This window comes from Scyliorhinus torazame, chromosome 14 (genome assembly GCF_047496885.1).
Source record: "Scyliorhinus torazame isolate Kashiwa2021f chromosome 14, sScyTor2.1, whole genome shotgun sequence".
NCBI classification, from domain to species: domain Eukaryota; kingdom Metazoa; phylum Chordata; class Chondrichthyes; order Carcharhiniformes; family Scyliorhinidae; genus Scyliorhinus; species Scyliorhinus torazame.
Window position 1 is genome coordinate 128,197,389 of NC_092720.1, and position 19,275 is coordinate 128,216,663.

At 47.6% G+C, this 19,275-nt stretch overlaps 1 protein-coding gene across 2 annotated transcripts in view; it reads left to right on the plus strand.

Moving 5' to 3' along the window:
• The window catches only part of LOC140390030 (unconventional myosin-VIIa-like), a 172,919-nt gene that overhangs the window by 107,993 nt on the left and 45,651 nt on the right, over nt 1-19,275 (plus strand). For both annotated transcript variants that reach the window (XM_072474873.1, XM_072474874.1), the window contains exons 17-18: nt 10,075-10,228; nt 16,074-16,229. In XM_072474873.1, coding sequence (XP_072330974.1) covers nt 10,075-10,228; nt 16,074-16,229 — 310 coding nt within the window. The remainder of the gene's footprint in view (nt 1-10,074; nt 10,229-16,073; nt 16,230-19,275) is intronic.

Consider the following 19,275-nt stretch of genomic DNA (forward strand, 5'->3'; position numbering starts at 1 on the left):
CTCGCCTCTCATACCACGGCTCTCAGGAACCTGGTCAGGAAGACGACAGACTTCCAATGGCTCCCTGCCCACGAGCGCAAATGGAGAGAACTCAAAACCAAACTCACCACGGCCCCGGTCTTAGCTTTCTTTGATCCAGCAAAAGAGACCAAAATTTCAACCGATGCCAGCCAATCCGGCATTGGGGCAGTGCTCCTGCAACGCGATGAGGCCTCACCATGGGCCCCCGTTGCATATGCGTCATGCGCCATGACCCCCACAGAACAGCGCTACGCGCAGATAGAAAAGGAGTGCCTGGGCCTTCTGACCGGTGTGGTTACGTTTCACGATTATGTGTACGGACTTCCCCAATTCACCGTCGAGACCGACCATCGCCCGCTGGTCAATATAATACAGAAAGACTTGAACGACATGACGCCTCGCCTCCAGCGTATTCTTCTCAAGCTCCGGCGATATGACTTCCAGCTGGTATACACCCCAGGCAAAGACCACATCATTGCCGATGCTCTCTCCAGGGCAGTCAACACTCCGTATGACCCAGCGGGATTCGTCTGCCAGGTTGACGCTCATGTGGCCTTCGTGGCCTCCAATCTACCTGCCACGGATGAACGCCTCGTCCAAATTCGCCGCAAGACGGCAGCTGACCCTTTGCTACAGCGTGTCATGCGCCACCTAACAGACGGGTGGCTCAAGGGCCAATACCCTCAGTTCTATAACGTCAGAGATGATCTGGCGGTAGTAGACAGGGTTCTTCTGAAACTGGACCGCATTGTCATCCCACATAGCATGCGCCAGCTCGTCCTGGAACAGCTACACGAGGGCCATCTTGGCGTGGAAAAGTGCCGCCGACGGGCCAGAGAGGCAGTGTACTGGCCCGACATTAATGAGGACATAGCCAACACAGTGCTCAACTGCCCCACCCGTCAGCGCTTCCAGCCGGCCCAACCACGTGAGACCCTACAGCCCCATGAGTTGGTCACGCCCCCTTGGACCAAGGTGGGCACCGACCTGTTCCACGCGCTGGGTAGGGACTATGTCCTGATTGTGGACTACTTTTCAAATTACCCGGAGGTGATACAGTTGCACGACATCACATCGTCGGCAGTCATTCGTGCCTGTAAGGACACCTTTGCTCGACACGGCATCCCGCTCACGGTGATGTTGGACAATGGCCCCTGCTTCGCAAGCCAGGAATGGTCCAACTTTGCCAGGCGGTACAATTTTCCACATGTGACATCCAGTCTCCTGTACCCCCAATCCAACGGCAAAGCGGAGAAGGGCGTCCACATAGTCAAAGGGCTCCTCTGCAAGGCTGCCGATGCTGGGTCTGATTTCTACCTCGCCTTGCTGGCCTATCGCTCCGCCCCGCTGTCCACTGGCCTGTCGCCAGCCCAGTTGCTCATGGGTCGCACCCTGAGGACGACAGTGCCGTCCATTCATGTCCCAGACCTTGACCACGTTCCGGTCCTTCGCCGGATGCAGCTGGCTCGTGCACAGCACAAGGCGGCTCATGACTCCCGTGCAGCTGATCTCCCTGCTCTGGCTCCAGATGACAACGTCCGCATCCATCTTCCGGATGGTGGCTGGTCTGCAACTGCTGTGGTCCTTCGGCAGGTGGCTCCCCGCTCGTTCCTGGTTTGTCTACCGGATGGCTCCATTCTACGCCGCAATCGACGTGCCCTTCGTCTCGTTCCGCGCTCGCTACGTGATCCTCCACTGTTGCCTCGCCCTCCTGCTGACCCTGCCATGGACAATGCAGAGATCCCGGTCACTCTGCATCCTCCTCACTCTGACGCAGTCCAGCCCGCTCCTCAGCCGGCGGCTCCCGACCCACCCTTGAGGCGATCAACCAGAATTCGTCGCCCACCTCAGAGACTTAATTTGTGAACTTTGTGGACTTATGGACTTTCTGATCTGTTCTTCCGTTTGATCGTTTACATGGTTTGTATATAATGTTCATCTCATTATTCTTGTGACATACTGTTTTTCTGCACCAGGAACCTTCCCATGTAAATAGCTTAGTTCTCATGTACATAGTCCTGTAAATATTTTGCACACTCGTAGTCAGGGACATTCTCACCGTACACTATTTATTGCCACACAGGTACATTCTGTTATAAAAAGGGGGATGTCATAACCAGTATATGATGGTGCAGACACACACTGATGGACACACAGTGGGACCAATCAACACACACAACACCGCAGCCAATCACCAGTTAGAGCACACGCACTATAAAGACAGGGGGCATCAGAGTTCCCACTCATTCGAGCTGCAGTTAGCTAGGAGGACAGAGTTCACAGCCTGCAGCACAGACATTCGCCATGTGCTGAGTGCATCGACTGGTCAGGACAAGGCAAAGGTCTTTAGTTAAAACTAGTATCGTGTTAACCCACAGTCAGAGTATGTTACAACAGTTAATGATTCAATAAAATAGTGTTGCACTATTTCAAGTGTTGGTGACCTGGGGCGTCATTCTCCGACCCCCCGCCGGGTCGGAGAATTGCCGGGGGCTGCCGTGAATCCCGCCCCGCTGGTTGCCGAAGTCTCCGGCACCGGATATTCAGCGGGAGCGGGAATCGGGCCGCGCCGGTTGGCGGGCCCCCCCGCTAGATTCTCCGGCCCGGATGGGCCGAAGTCCCGCCGATAAATTGCCTGTCCTGCCGGCGTGGATTAAACCACCTTTTGAACGGCGGGACAAGGCGGCGTGGGCGGGCTCTGGGGTCCTGGGGGGGTCGCGGGCGATCTGGCCCCGGGGGGTGCCCCCACGGTGGCCTGGCCCGCGATCGGGGCCCACCGATCCGCGGGCGGGCCTGTGCCGTGGGGGCACTCTTTCCCTTCCGCCTCCGCCACGGTCTCCACCATGGCGGAGGCGGAAGAGACTCCCTCCACTGCGCATGCGTGGGAAACTGTCAGCGGCCGCAGACGCTCCCGCGCATGCGCCGCCCGGGGATGTCATTTCCGCACCAGCTGGCGGGGCAACAAAGGCCGTTTCCGCCAGCTGGCGGGGCGGAAATTACTCCGGCGCCGGCCTAGCCCCTCAATGTTGGAGCTCGGCCCCCAAAGATGCGGAGCATTCCGCACCTTTGGGGCGGCGCGATGCCCATCTGATTGGCGCCGTTTTGGGCGCCAGTCGGCGGACATCGCGCCGTTTCCGGAGAATTTCGCCCCTGTATGTGTTCCACGGATCCAGAGCACCCAACACAACATCGACCACTTTTCCTACTTCACTCTTCCCATCTCTGTCCTCTTCCACTATGTCTACGACCTGACACACTTGTTTCTTCCTATCCTCTTCCCTACAATGGTATTTTTTTCAACATATTTATGTGACCTAATCGGTTCTTCTTCCTATGGCCTGGAGTATCTATAAGGTCAGTCACCTTATTCGCCCTCCTAACCACCTTTATAGGAGCCACTGAATTTCACTTTCAGAGGTTCGTCCTGCAAAGGCAACAATATCAGTATCTCATCATCAGCCTGGAATATTCTGGACCTGGCACAAATTTTCTGTCCACATTTTTCATTCTTGCTCCCGAAACCTTTAAATGCTCGTGGATTACCTGACAAACTCCTATGAATCTTTCCCGAAACAAGGACATGTAATCCAGCATTGAGGATTCATCCTGTTGTTTTAGAAACTTTTCTTTTATCAATTTTAATGGACCCTGTATTTCATGCCCATAAACTAAATCACAATGGACTAAACTCAATGAATTCATTCGGAGAATCTCTGGTGGCAATTAGTTAAAAAAATCCAATCTCTTGGATATTCATGAGAATAGGCCCTAATCATGGTTTTGAGAGTCTGATGATATCTCTCCAAAGCTCCCTGAGAGGTGGTTGATTTTAATTGTTTGCTACCTAAACTACCTAAAATTTTAGACATAAAGTTAGAACCCTGGTCAGATTGTACTTCTACAGGTAGGCCACAGCATGTGAAAAGCTGTGTCAACTTTTCCACTATTACCTTAGCTGTAATTGTTCTTAAATGTATAACTTCCCAAAATCGAGCAGTCATATCCATGACGGTAAGAATGTATTGATGCTCTGCTTTCATTTTAGGCAACGGTTCTACACAATATAGCAACACCCGACTAAATGGTTCTTCAAACACTGGTATGGGTATTAAAGGTGCTGATTTAACCACAGGCTGTGGTTTACCTATCACATGGCAGGTATGACAGGTTCTACAGAATTGCATTGCATCCTTACGCCGTCCTGGCCGTGAAAAATGCCTGTTGACAGGTGCCTGAGTTTTCCGAATTCCCACATGTTCTGCCTTTGATATCTCATGTGCTATCTGTAGTACTTCCCTATGATATCTTGGCGGTACCACTATCTGATGAACAACTGTCCATTCCTCATCCACAGGTCTATGAGGATTTCTCCACTTCCTCATCAGAGTTCTGTTCTTAATGTAATAGCACTCTGGAACCCCCTCAGCCTCAACCTCTGTGAGAGCTGCCTGTGCTAATCTATGTATCTCTGGATCTGCCTCCTGGGTCTCAATTAATGAAGTTCTACTCAACACCCTCAGAATTATCCTCATTCTCAAGGATAGTTTTGGCCACTCTACCAGCTGATTGTGACGTGACTTTAATCTCTGGTGGTGAACATTGTTTAGCCACGGCCCTGGTCACCACACTTTTTTTTAAATATAAATTTAGAGTACCCAATTCATTTTTTCAATTAAGGGACAATTTAGCTTAGCCAATCCACCCAGCCTGCACATCTTTGGGTTGTGGGGGTGAAACCCATGCAAACACGGGGAGAATGTGCAAACTCCACACAGACAAAGACCCAGAGCTGGGATTGAACCTGGGACCGTGGCGCCGTGAGGCAGCAATGCTAACCACTGCGCCACCGTGTTGCCCTTTGGTCACCACACATCATGGAAAAATATATGAAAATCATTCCTGTAACTTTTCTGTCTCCTTATCTTCCCTCGGACTCTCTGTAATCATGGGTGAAGCTATAACCTTCACTCCTGTCAAATCATTACCAAAAAGTAAAACCTTTCAGTCCTCTGGTAACATCTTAACCACTCCGACAACTACTGGACCTGACACTAAATCACACTCCAATTGTACTTTATACAATGAAACTGGGACATAATCTCCACTTATCCCATTCACTAATACCTTAGCTTTCATTGAACTTTCTGGAAGGAAAACCAAATCCCTCTCCAATAAGAGAGTGTGTGCAGTACCTGTGTCCCTTAAAATAGTTATGGGTTTGGCTACCTCGGTTTGTGAAAACTGGGTGATTTTCAGCTTAGACAAAAACCTTGCATATCTTTCATCTCCTTCGTTTATCACACCTGCTCCTACAGCAGTGTTTACCTCAGGTTTACCTAAGTCCAATTAGAGCTACAGTCTGCCTGTAGTATTCTCCATTTTTGTTCCCTTTTCAGGATCCTCCTGATGAACCCCAACAAGTCTTTGCTTTCCTCGCAACTTCCAACATGCTGAACGAATGCATCCCACCTTATCACAATGGTAACACCTAGGCCTTCGAGTCTCACTTTCACCCTCAGTACCTTCCTTCCTGGTCTGAGGAGGGGATCTCGGAGCATTTCCAGCTATCTATCCCTTACCTTGGCTACCTGCCTTCCTTTCACTCATTTCTTATCCTTTTCAAAATTATGCAGGTGACGGAACAAAAAAAATGTATGGATCAGCTCATAATCATCAGCCATATTTGTTGCTTGTCTAATGGTCATCACCCTTTGGACTTCAACATGGGTTCTTAACACAGAAGGTAGTTAAATCTTAAATCCTTCTAAGAGAATGACTTCTCTCAGATCCTCAGGGTAGTTCCAACTCCCAAAGCTAGTATTGACCTAATAAAATTGTTCTGCTTAACCCTTTAAATTCAGCATAAGGTTTTCCCGGCTGTTTCCTTAAATTCCAAAACTTTTGCCTATATGCCTCTGGAACTAATTCACATGCATTCAGAATAGCTCTTTTTGCCTCCTCATAATCCGTAGACCCCATCTCTGACAGAAGCATAAACGTCCTGTGCCCACCCCATCAATTTACTTTGCATGGGGAATGTCTATTTTTCTTTTGCTCACTTCACTTCCGCTGCTCGACTTAAAGGTATATGTCCATTCAATATCCATAGATCAAAACAATAATGACAAAATAAAAGAAATGGGAAAGAAGGGAATCAACAGGAAGGGCCCTTACAGGAGTGATAACAGGACATTTGGAAAGTCAAAACACAATCCATCAGAGTCAGCGTGCTTCTATGAGGGGTAAATCGTGTTTGACTCATTTGCTAGAGTTCTTCGAAGATGTAACATGCAAAGTGGATAATGGGGGATGAAATTCTCCGGTATCGGCCCGGTGTCCGCCGACTGGCTCCCAAAACGGCGCAAATCAGTCGGGCATCGCGCCGCCCCAAAGGTGCGGAATGCTCCGCATCTTTGGGGGCCGAGCCCCAACCTCAAGGGGCTAGGTCGGCGCCGGACGAACTTCCGCCCCGCCAGCTGGCGGAAAAGGCCTTTGGTGCCCCGCCAGCTGGCGCGGAAATGACACCTCCGGGCGGCGCATGCGCGGGAGCGTTAGCGGCCGCTGACGGCATTCCCGCGCATGCGCAGTGGAGGGAGTCCCTTCTGCCTCCGCCATGGTGGAGACCGTGGCGAAGGCGGAAGGAAAAGAGTGCCCCCACCGCACAGGCCCGCCCGTGGATCGGTGGGCCCCGATCGCGGGCCAGGCCACCGTGGGGGCACCCCCTGGGGCCAGATCACCCCGCGCCCCGCCCCAGGACCCCGGAGCCCCCCGCGCCGCCTTGTCCCGCCGGTAAGGTAGGTGGTTTAATCTACGCCGGCGGGACAGGCATTTTAGCGGCGGGACTTCGGCTCATCCAGGCCGGAGAATCGCGGGGGGGGCCCGCCAACCGGCGCGGCGCGATTCCCGCCCCCGCCGAATATCCGGTGCCGGAGAATTCGGCAACCGGCGGGGACGGGATTCACGCCAGCCCCCGGCGATTCTCCAACCCGGCGGGGGGTCGGAGAATCTCGCCCGGGGATCCTGTAGATGTAGTGTATCTGGACTTCCAGAAGGCATTTGATAAGATTTTGCACAAAAGGTATGATCACGTGGGGTTAGGGGTAATTTATTAGCTTGGTTAGAGGACTGGCCAACCATCAGAAAGCAGAGAGTTGGGATAAAAGGGTCTTTTTCTGGTTCACAAGATGTAACTAGTGGGGTGCCACAAGGTTCGGTCCTTGGGTCCCAACGATTTACAATCTATATTCATGACTTGGATGTAGGGATAGAAGGTACTACAGCCAAATTTGCAGATGACACTAAAATAACTGGGATAAAAAGTTGCAAAAAGGAAATGAAAAATTTACAAATGCATATGGATAGGTTATGTAAGTGGGCCAAAATCTGGCAGATGGAGTTTAACGTGGATAAGTGTGAGGTTATCCATTTTGGTCAGAAAAATAGAAAGGCAAATTATTATGTTAATGGAGAGAAACTTCAGAGAGCTTTGGTGCGGAGGGATTTGGATGAATCGCAGAAAACGTATGTAGTTACAATGGGTAATCAGGACGGCAAATGGAATTTCGACCTTTATAGCTAAAGGGATAGAATATAAAAGTAGGGAAGTATTGCTGCAACTGTATAACGTATTGATTGGTGAGACCGCACCTGAAGTACTGTGTACAGTTTTGGCCCCCTTAATTGAGGAGGGATGTAGCTGCATTGGAGGCAATTCAGAGGAGGTTCACTAGATTGATTTCAAAGATATGGGGTTTGTCTTATGAAGAGAGATTCTATATTCTCTAGGGTTTAGAAAAATGAGAGGAGAACTAATTGGAGTATAGAAAATGATAAAAGGTATAGACAAAGTAGACATAGAACGAATGTTTCCTCTTGTGGGGCAATTTAGGATGGGAGGTCACAGTTTTAGGATAAGGGGTAGCAGATTTAAAACAGAGAGGACAAATTACTTCTCTTACAGGGTTGTGAATCTGTGGAATTCACTACCCCAGAGTGTGGGGGAGGCCGGGACATTGAGTAAATTTAAGGAGGAGTTAGACAGATTTTTAATTGGTAATGGGTTAAAGGGTTATGGAGAACGGGCAGGAAAGTGGAGTTGAGACTGGGAGGAGGTCAGCCGTGACCGTATTTAATGGCGGGGTGGGCTCGAGGGTCTGAATTGTCTCCTCCTGCTCTTAGTTCTTACAAGGAACAGGAATAGACACACAGTCCATTGTGTCAGCGCCAACACTCAATACAACCAGCACTGCTCTTGGGCTTCAATTCCATTTACCTGCCTGTTCCCTTTATCCCATAATTTCCTGGGACCAAAATTCTGTCCCAGCCTTAAATATATTGAAAGATGGAGCATCCCTTTGAATGAAGTAATTTCTGCTCATCTCAGTCCTAAAAGGTCAGTCTCTTACCCTGAAATTGTGGCCTGTGTTTTAGATTCCCCAGCCAGCGGAAACAATCGCTCAGCGCCCGCCCTACAATACCCCTTCAGAATTTATAGGGTTTCCATGAGATCGCCTCTCATTCTTCCAAACTCCAGAGAATATATGCCCAATTTCCTCACCTTTTAAAGAAAAATCAGCTTTTTGATTCTTACGACCAAGGTGAATAACTTCACATTTCCCTATATTGTTCTCCACCTGACACCTTGTTGCTCACTCACATAGCCTGTCTATATCTGCAGCCTCTCTGTGTCCTCCCCACAACTTATCCTTTCCATACAGCCTGGTGTCAGCAAACCTGGATAAATTAGTCTCTGTTTCTTCATCTACGTCACTAATATAGTTTGTAAATAGTTAAGGCCCCAGCACTGATTCTAATGGCACTCCACTAAGGAAAAGGTCCGATTGTGCCCAATCTCTTTTCTATCCGTTAACCACTCCTTTATCCATGCTAATTTATCACCCGCAGCTTCATGAACCCGTATCTTGCCCATTAACCTTATCGAATGCCTTTTGGAAATCCAGTTAAACTACATCTACTGGTTTCCCTTTATCTACCCTCCTAGTTACATCCTCAAAAAAACCTAATAAATTTGTCAAAAGGATTTCCCTTTTGGCTCAGGAAATTGGAAACATTTAAAGTGACGGAGGGCCTCAGAAGAGTCATGGATGTGGGTAGGGAGAGACTGGGCAAGGGGAGAAAAAATAGATTCAAGGTAGGAAGAAATCAGTTCATCAGGGCAGGAGCAAGCTGAAACGATAAGTCTACCAGGGAAATGTTGTTTATGGATCTTGGGAAGGAGGTAGAAGTGTGTATTATGGGGTTAAGGAATGGGCTGGGAAGCTGTGGAGATAATATCACTGGAGGAGATGATATCAGTGACTCCTCTGGATGTTTGTTGGTGCGGCCCTGGCCTACAGGAGAGGTAGAAGGATGTGTCAGAGAGTTGGTGTTCAGCATCTGAAAATTAGAGATCAGTTCATATAATAGCAACAGAACCACCCTTTCCCAGCGGGTAGAGGAACATTGATACCTAAAATCGTAGGTGAATCTAAAAAAAGTGTAGTATGATTGTCATCGGTGGTTAACCTATCTGTGTTGGTCATCAGATACTCCTCCTGCAGTTACTAAGCACAAAATTAGGTCTAGGCTGCTCCGGAGTGTCAGGGAGCACATCTTCACATAGAGGAGTGGTCATCTGGAACTCTGTCCTCCCTAAAATGCTGCTGGGGAGGATTGTCAAATTTTTGTTCTGCAAGAGTGTTAATCTAGATAGCTCATGATCAGATTGAAAGGCGGAACAGACTAGAGGGGCTGAATGGCCTCCTGCTCTTGCAGCAGTTGGGTTTAATGATGAGAATACTGCAGGTAACATTGAGGAGTTACACTCCTTGTGGGGCGAGCTTGGGGGAAGTGAGGTTTTATTTATGGCCTGCAGGCTGAGGCACAAACAATCATTTCAAATGTGGGCTCCATCTCAGACATACCAGACCTGCTTGGCCCCAGATTAACGACAAGGAGAAGCAATGACCTCCCCCAAAAATAAAGCGCATAAAATTTGTCTGATTTGTCTGTGGCTCACTTCCATCTCTCGAACATCCTTAACTAGCCTCTCACCCATTATGAGGTACATGGGAGATTACCCAGGGAAGCTGGCCAAGTCTGGTACTGAGCTGACTGATCTGATATTCTCAGTGGCACTGCAGGAGGACACATTACAGGACGAGATCTACTGCCAGATTGTGAAGCAGCTGACAGATAATTGTAACAGGTAAGAATCCGAGCCCGAGGCCAAAACCCTACAGCTACTCACGGGCCATGAGAAACCTGCCATCTTTTGCTCCATGGGTCTGAGAGTGTCTCACTGAACTGATTCACTGGACACCGCCCTATCTTACTGAGCCTGAAACAGTGTGTGTATGTGTGTTATAACTCACCTTGTACAGATTGGCTCCACATTTACACTGGGTCAATAAAGAACTGCCCATTTGGCATTGGTCACAGGTAAGGCCACAAACCTTCTGGGATTTAACACCAGGACATATCTATCCTTGACGTACTGTACAAGCGTCCCAATGTAACCTGAGTTTCCCTGCATCCCATTAGCATTTTTCTTAGTTATTCATGGGATTTGGGCCTTACTTTGATTGCCCCTCCCAACCTGCACCTTTTGTTTCTACTTCTACTTTTTACCCCCCTTCTTTACTTTTCTTTCAACTCCTCCTTGCTGCCTCTCTCCTGCTTTTGTTGTGCCTCCTTTCATTTGTCCCCTCTCGGGTACTGTGCCCTCCCAAACCCCTGCTGTGATTGTGGTACAAGGGTGTTTGGGTTAGTAAAGGTTGACATACGACTGGAGAACAGTTTTGCCCAGTTTTGCCATATGACCTAGAGAGTCACGTGATGGTGGACTGAATATCGAGGATTCTGGAAGAAGTAAGCATGGAGACAGCACCCCTGCAGGGCAGTACCTTGGAGATATATAGTTACAGGTTACTGATAAATTGTTTTAATGTCAACTGCACTAGCCTCCAGACTTCTTAATGCGACATCAAACAACCTTACAATATGGTGGCAGCGATGGGTGGGCCCCGAAATCCCAAAAGCATGAAAAATTAAAGAAACTGCAGTCTGACCTGTAAGATGTATGCCTGAATTGAAGATACATTTGGAGATCATCTAAAAAGCAGCTGCATTTCAGACCTGGAGTTTGAAAAGGGCTCCATCAGAGCACATGGAGTACCTGTGCCAGACCTTAGTGAATGCAGAGTCAATTGACCTAGCCAGATCACAAAATGCTGAATAAAATTCCAAAAAGGGAAAAATGCTGAAGGCCGAAGAATAATCCAATGTGCAGATAAAAAGAATAACCTGCGCGAACACAGAGTAAAAGGACCTAGCCAGATCACATAAAGGGGCTGGTTTAGCACAGCGGGCTAAACAGCTGGCTTGTAATGCAGAACAAGTCCAGCAGCACGGGTTCAATTCCTGTACCGGCCTCCCCGAACAGGTGCCGGAATGTGGCGAGTAACTTCATTAAAGCCCACTTGTGACAATAAGCAATTATTATTATTAAAGGGTGAGTAAAATATAGTAAAAGGGCAGAAATTACAGCAACAATCAGCACTAATATACCTGGGTACAACTGGAAGAAAGTGACAGCACAGGTCCACAATTGGCACCACAACATATGGAGGTCGAGGGTGAATGATTGGAAAAAGTGTTTTTAATTGGCAACCACAGTCTAAAATCCCTTTCCTATCAATTATTTAAGCTTAAAATAAAATAAGTACCTGGCTTAGAACCATAGAATTGAATTCCTACAGTACAAAAGGACGTCATTTGGCCCATCATAGCTGCACCGAACCTCTGAAAGAACACCTTACCTAGGCCCACTCCCCTGACCTACCCCTATAACCCCACCTAACCTGCACATCTTTGGGCACTAAGGGGTAACTTAGCATAGCGAATCCACCTAACCTGCACATCTTTGGACAGTGGGAGGAAACGGCACCTGGAGGAAACCCACGCAGATATGGAGAATATGCAAACTCACACAGTCTCACAAGGTTGGAATTGTAGCTGTGAGGCAGCAGTGCTAAGCACTGTGCTGCCACTTGTTTGAAGATTTCTTGCAGAATTGACTACTTTAAAGAGTCGGGCTCGCGATCGCAGTGGGAGACTGCCAAAACCCAACAAGCGCAGGAAGAAAATGTGAAAGAATGCATTTGGCAGTATCATCTTGCAAGAGAGATCAATCTGAGCTCATGCAAGTGCCAAACTCGACATGAAAATTGGGCATCATGGAGAAGGAAAGTTTTAAACTGCAAGTGTCCATCAGGATTAAGTCAGAAATCAGAAAAAGTACAGGTTTTTATACTTGTTTGGTGTATTTGTGGGTGAAGTAATCCTAATGCAAGGCATTGATAACTCCTCAACCAGTTTTAATGAGGTATTAAAAGCCTTTGATAAATATTTAAACTCCAAATTGTTGAAGCTGATCGTATGTTCTAAAATGTCCCCAATAAAGCACCGAGAGGGCAAGGAGGCCCCTCGGCAAGGTAGAAGAGAGGCCCGAGGTCAAAGGAGACAATACTGAAGCGAACCACAAGATGGTCACAGGCCATGTCAGTGCAGAGCCGAAAGGTTTAGTCCAGAAAAAAGAAGAGGCTGAAAGTCTTCAAAATCGAGCTTTTTGAAAATGCCGACACATTACCCAAACTGCAACAGAGCAAGCAAATGGCTGTGAATGAAGGAAAGTTACCCGACGTGACCAAAAGAAAAAAAAAAATCTGCAAAAAGAAAATGAAGCTATTCCACAGGAAGATGTGGAAGCTGAGTTGGATGATGCCAGCCAGAACTGGCAGCCAGAATGACTCAGCTGGTAGCACCCCTTGTTGGCCGAGGTACAAGATTGTGGGTTCAAATCATGCTCTGGGACTTGTTCACAAAAACGGGAAGCTGACACTTCAGTCCAGAGTGAGTGCTGCACTGCCAGCGGTGCTCTCTTTCAGGCAAGACGTTAAACCAAGGCCCTGTCGGGTGGGGATGCGACACTGTTTTGAAGAACAGTGGGGGAGATCTTCCTGGTGTCCCGTCCAATATTTATCGCTCACTGACCATCACAAAAACAGATTATTATCACTACCTCATTGCTGTTCGAGGGAGCTTGCTGTGCACAAGTTGGCTGCTGCTTTTCCTACAGTTAGTGCACCTGGCTGTGAAGCACATTGTAATGCCTTGCGTTGATGAAAAGCACTATATAAATGCAAGTCTTTATTTTATTCAAGGGACGAAGCTTTGAACATTTATGCTGGACAACTGTGTCAGCCTTTCACCTCCATATCTGCCCAGGCCACATCAAACAGTACTCGGTCCCGTTGTCCTCTGTCAAAGCTGCTGCCCACTCAAAAATGCAAAAATAACCCCTTATCTCATCTCTTTACTACAACCATCATCTTAAACCCGTCTCACCTGCCTGCCTCTGCGTGGGATTGCACTTGCCTGGTTCCATTCTTATCTATCCAAGCGTAGGCAAAGAATCAAGTGCAATGGCTTCTCTTCCTCCCTCTGGTGTCCCCAAGGATTTATCCATGATCTACTCCTATTTCCCATCTACTTGCTGCCCCTTGGAGACGGCGTCACATGAATGCTGATGCCATCCACCACTGTTCCACCGCCATCTATTTTGCCAAAGCCACTATTTCTGGTTTATTATATTGCCCGTAAAACATTCAACTCTGGATGTGCAGAACAATCCCCCAATTATATATCGGGAGGACAGAAAGCATTGTCTTCAATCTCCACTCTGTTCCCTTGCCAATGACTCCATCCCTCTCCCTGGCAACACTCTGAGGCAGAACCAGACAGTTTGTAACCTTGGTGTTGTATTTGGCCTTGAGGTAAGAATCTAACCAGATATCCACACCATCAGCAAGACCATCTACCTCCAGCTCTAACATCGCTCGACTCTGCCCTGTCTTGGTTTGTCTCCCTCTTGAAATCCTCATTTGTGCTTTTTACCTCCGGTATTGACTCTTCTTCCTGCCCATTTTCCAATATTCTGCCCACTGTAAACTTGAGGTCATCCCAAACTCTGCTGCCTGTATCCTAACTCACACTGAGTACCCATCACTTTTGTGCTCGCTGATCTACACTGACACCCGATCCTGACACACCTCACATCATCCTTGATTGAACATCCCTCCGTGGCTCCATGCCTCCCTATCTCTATTAACTCTTGCAGCTCCACACTCATTGAGAGCTCTCTGCTCATCTAATTCTGGACTCTTGTGCATCCCCCATTTTAATCACTCCACCCCTGGGGCCTGTGTGGGCTCTGAGCTTTGAAATTCCTTTCCTACACCTCTCCACCTCTCGATCTCACTCTGCTTCTTTAAGACATTTCTTTGAAACCCACCTATTTTATCATGATTTTGGTCATCTGACCAGATATCTCCATATGTGTCTCAGTGTCAAATTTTCTTTGATTAAAGCCCCTTTGAAGCACATTAGTCTGTTTTACAATGTTAAAGGTATCATATCAATAGTTTATTGTCCTGAAGCCTCTGGGAATTAACGATTAATCTTCCTGATACTGCTGTGAGCAACAAAGCCCATCAAAGAAATAGAGGTGGAAGTAAATGTAATGATATGCATAAGCAATCATGTATAAAATTATGTAAATGACCTCCAACCAGCAGGTGGCAGTGTAAATCTACCACGTGACTGTATATCGAGGAGTCTGGAGATAGCCGTGTTAGTGCATAGTCATACTTGCAGTAGCTCTAGGATAATTTATCATTAATAGTTGTTCGTAAAATATTTCTCATAGTTATCTTAACCACGCATTTGTTTTATAATAAAATACTTTAACTAGTCAAGAACTAGATGTTCTAGTCAATAAATAGACTGTCATCTTTTGATTGGCTGGCTGGCAGTTTACCATAAGAATTGGCATGTCTAGCACGCAATCATTGGAGTGTGGGGGTGGGGAGGTTGGAGCGGTTGGTGGGGGGGGGGGTCATGCACTGAAACCTCCTGCAATGTAATTTACCCCACCCCAACTGCAGCAGCTACTGATGCACTGCAGCAACTCACCAATAATCCTTCGACTGCACCTTCCAAACCCGTGACCATTACTATCTAGAAGGAGATGGGCTGTAGACACATGGGAACCCCACCACCTGAAGATTCCCCTCCGAGCCACTCGCCATCCTGACTTGGAAATATATCGCCATTCCTTCACTGCCACTGGGTCAAAATCCTGGAGCTCCCTCCCTAACAGTACTGTAGCTGTACCTACACCACATGGACTGCAGTGGTTCAAGAAGGCAGCTCACCACCACCTTCTCAAGGGCAATTAGGGACGGGCAATAAATGCTGGACTAACCAGCGACGCCCAGGTCCCGTGGAAGAATCAAACTGAAAGAACTTGTAACTCTGGATGCAGACGCCTTTGTCTAAAACTAGTGGTTGAATCTGCTGACCCCATGGTCCCAGCAGGGACTGTGCAAAAGGGGCCAGTTCGTAGGTCAAGGGTCAATGTTGCAGCACCTCTCCATCCCCATATCTATCAACAAGGGAAAACACCATTACCGTAGGCTATCGTTCCCACCAATCACCATCTTGAGAGCTCCGTTACCACACGGAGTGCAGCAGGGTTTCCAAACCTCCACACTGGCCTGGAGTCTCCAGGAATTGAAGGTCAATCTCCAGGGCACTGCAACCCTGGAGAAAACTCAACGTGACATGAAAAAGATTGTTTTCTTTATCATTTTCTTTGAACACTTCTCTTCGCCAGATGTAAAAATATTGAAAATGGGATTGACCAACAGTCAAGCACCATCCAATTGGGTAAAGAGTCTTTTTGCTTTCCGATTGGCGTAGCGAGGCAGTGCATCACAAGGATGGCTGCTGGAGCCTGGTGGCAAGGCATGTGAGGGAACCGGGAGCACACGGTTGGCAACTCTAGGTTCAGGGGGAAGGCCCACCTCCTTCTTGGGGGCAGCTGAGAATGGACCAACCTGAACAATTGTGGGCTGGATCAGATTGTTGTAAACAGCCACTTGGTGAACTGATGCACTGACAGGAGTTCTCTCTCTGCTTCTGACTCTCAGGTACAGTGTAGACAATGGCTGGCAGCTCCTCTGGCTCTGCACTGGGCTCTTCCCTCCCAGTAACGCCCTGCTGCCTCACGTGAAGAGGTTCCTCGAGACCCACCCGGAGGAGAGGCTGGCAGCGGACTGCATTCAAAGATTAAACAAGGTGAAAAGGTACAGTAACAGTGTGTTCATACTGGCTGCGAAAGCGACTGTATACACAATTGTTGGTGAATGTGAGAGGTGGAATTTTAGGATGGATTTTTTTTGATCAGCACAGCTCACATACCACCTTTATTTTATACAGTCTAATACATGTTTTGTAATGGTGCCGGCAGGATTGTAATAAACCTGAGTCAACATGAGTCTCAATTGGGCAGAACATGGGGCATTTTGCATTTTTGGCAAATCCTTTGCCTCCCACATGTGAACGTACAAGCTAGTTGGCGATTCAGATTATAATTACAGCCACAGAGCCACTCCTGCCGTGGGAATGACAGCTGTAAAAACAATGGAATTGTCAGAGATATGAAGGAAATAGGAACCTGGGGAGTGAGCTGCCTTTTGGACATGGCTTCATTCCTACTGGGAATTAAGGAATTTACTGAATTTTAACTGTATGAAGGCCATACCCACAATTTGGAACATTAGCCCCAGAGGCTTCAGAATTAATGAAGTGACGGAATTGAGAGATGAGCAGGTTAAAAGGATGGTGCGAGAATGCGGAGAGTATGTTTTGATGGGCATGCACCATTACTGTGTTTGTGTTACATATGTGAGCACATATGTATGTGTGCATACCCTAGTTCATACACATGTACCTGTGTCTGGGTACATATGCATTACACGTCTATATGCATGTAACTGTCTGTGTACATCTACAGGATGCGCCTATAAACATGCATGCTTATATATATATATATATATATATATTACCGGCGCGATTTCACACCACATTGTGCTAAGCACCGATCTACGGACCTGGAGCATCGCATAAGAGGCCCAAATTGGGCTTTGCGCTGGGTGGAAACCGCATGCAAGGTACCCGCGGTGCCTGTGGCAATCTGGATCACGATCTCGCTGGGCGTGATCCAGATAATCATACTTAAATAGAACAAAAGAACAAAGAAAATTACAGCACAGGAACAGGCCCTTCGGCCCTCCCAGCCTGCGCTGATCCAGATCCTTTATCTAAACCTGTCTTCTATTTTCCAAGGATCTACTTCCGTCTGTTCCCCGCCTTTTCATATATCTGTCTAGATGCATCTTAAATGATGCTATCGTGCCCGCCTCTACCACCTCCACTGGCAAAGCTTTCCAGGCACCAACCACCCTCTGCGTAAAAAACCTTCCACGCACATCTCCCTTAAACTTCCCCCCTCTCACCTTGAAATCGTGACCCCTTGTAATTGACACTCCCACTCTTGGAAAAAGCTTGTTGCTATCCACCCTGTCCATACCTCTCATAATTTTGTAGACCTCAATCAGGTCCCCCCTCAACCTCTGTCTTTCCAACGAAAACAATCCGAATCTACTCAATCTTTCTTCATAGCTAGTACCCTCCATACCAGGCAACATCCTGGTGAACCTCGTCTGCACCCTCTCTAAAGCATCCAAATCCTTCTGGTAATGTGGCGACCAGAACTGCACGCAGTATTCCAAATGTGGCCTAACCAAAGACCTATACAACTGTAACATGACCTGCCGACTCTTGTACTCAATACCCCGTCCGATGAAGGCAAGCATGCTGTATGCCTTCTTGACCACTCTATCAACCTGCGTTGCCACCTTTAGGGTACAATGGACCTGAACTCCCAGATCTCTCTGTACATCAATTTTCCCCAGGACTCTTCCATTGACCGTACAGTCCGTTCTTGAATTAGATCTTCCAAAATGCATCACCTCGCATTTGCCTGGATTGAACTCCATCTGCCATTTCTCTGCCCAACTCGCCAATCTATCTATATTTTGCTGTATTCTCTGACAGTCCTCCTCGGTATCTGCAACTCCACCAATCTTAGTATCATCTGCAAACTTGCTAATCAGACCACCTATACCTTCATCCAGATCATTTATGTATATCACAAACAACAGTGGTCCGAGCACGGATCCCTGTGGAACACCACTAGTCACCTTTTTCCATTTTGAGATATTCCCTTCCACCACTACTCTCTGTCTCCTGTTGCCCAGCCAGTTCTTTATCCATCTAGCTAGTACACCCTGAACCCCATACAACTTCACTTTTTCCATCAACCTACCATGGGAAACTTTATCAAATGCCTGACTGAAGTCCATGTATATGACATCTACAGCCCTCCCCATATCAATTAACTTTGTCACTTCCTCAAAGAATTCTATTAGGTTTGTAAAACACAAAACCATGTTGCCTATCAATGATAAGTCTATTTTCTTCCAAATGTGAATAGATCCTATCCCTCAGTATTTTCTCCAACAGTTTGCCTACCACTGACGTCAAGCTCACAGGTCTATAATTCCCTGGATTATCCCTTCTACCCTTCTTAAACAAAGGGACAACATTAGCAATTCTCCAGTCCTCCAGGTCCTCACCCGTGCTCAAGGATGCTGCAAAGATATCTGTTAAGGCCCCAGCTATTTCGTCCCTCGCCTCCCTCAGTAACCTGGGATAGATCCCATCTGGACCTGGGGACTTGTCCACCTTAATGCCTTTTAGAATACCCAAAACTTCCACCTTCCTTATGCTGACTTGACCTAGAATATTTAAACATCCATCCCTAGCCTCAACATCCGTCATGTCCCTCTCCTTGGTGAATATCGATGCAAAGTACTCATTAAGAATTTCACCCATTTCCTCTGACTCCATGCATAAATTCTCTCTTTTGCCTTTGAGTGGGCCAATCATAGAACATAGAACATACAGTGCAGAAGGAGGCCATTCGGCCCATCGAGTCTGCACCGACCCACTTAAGCCCTCACTTCCCCCTATCCCCGTAACCCAATAACCCATCCTAATCTTTTTGGTCACTAAGGGCAATTTAGCATGGCCAATCCACCTAACCTGCACATCTTTGGACTGTGGGAGGAAACCGGAGCACCCGGAGGAAACCCACGCACACACGGGGAGAACGTGCAGACTCCGCACAGACAGTGACCCAGCGGGGAATTGAACCTGGGACCCTGGCGCCAAAGAAAGGAATCCTTTCTCTAGTTACCCTCTTGCTCCTTCTATACGAATAAAAGG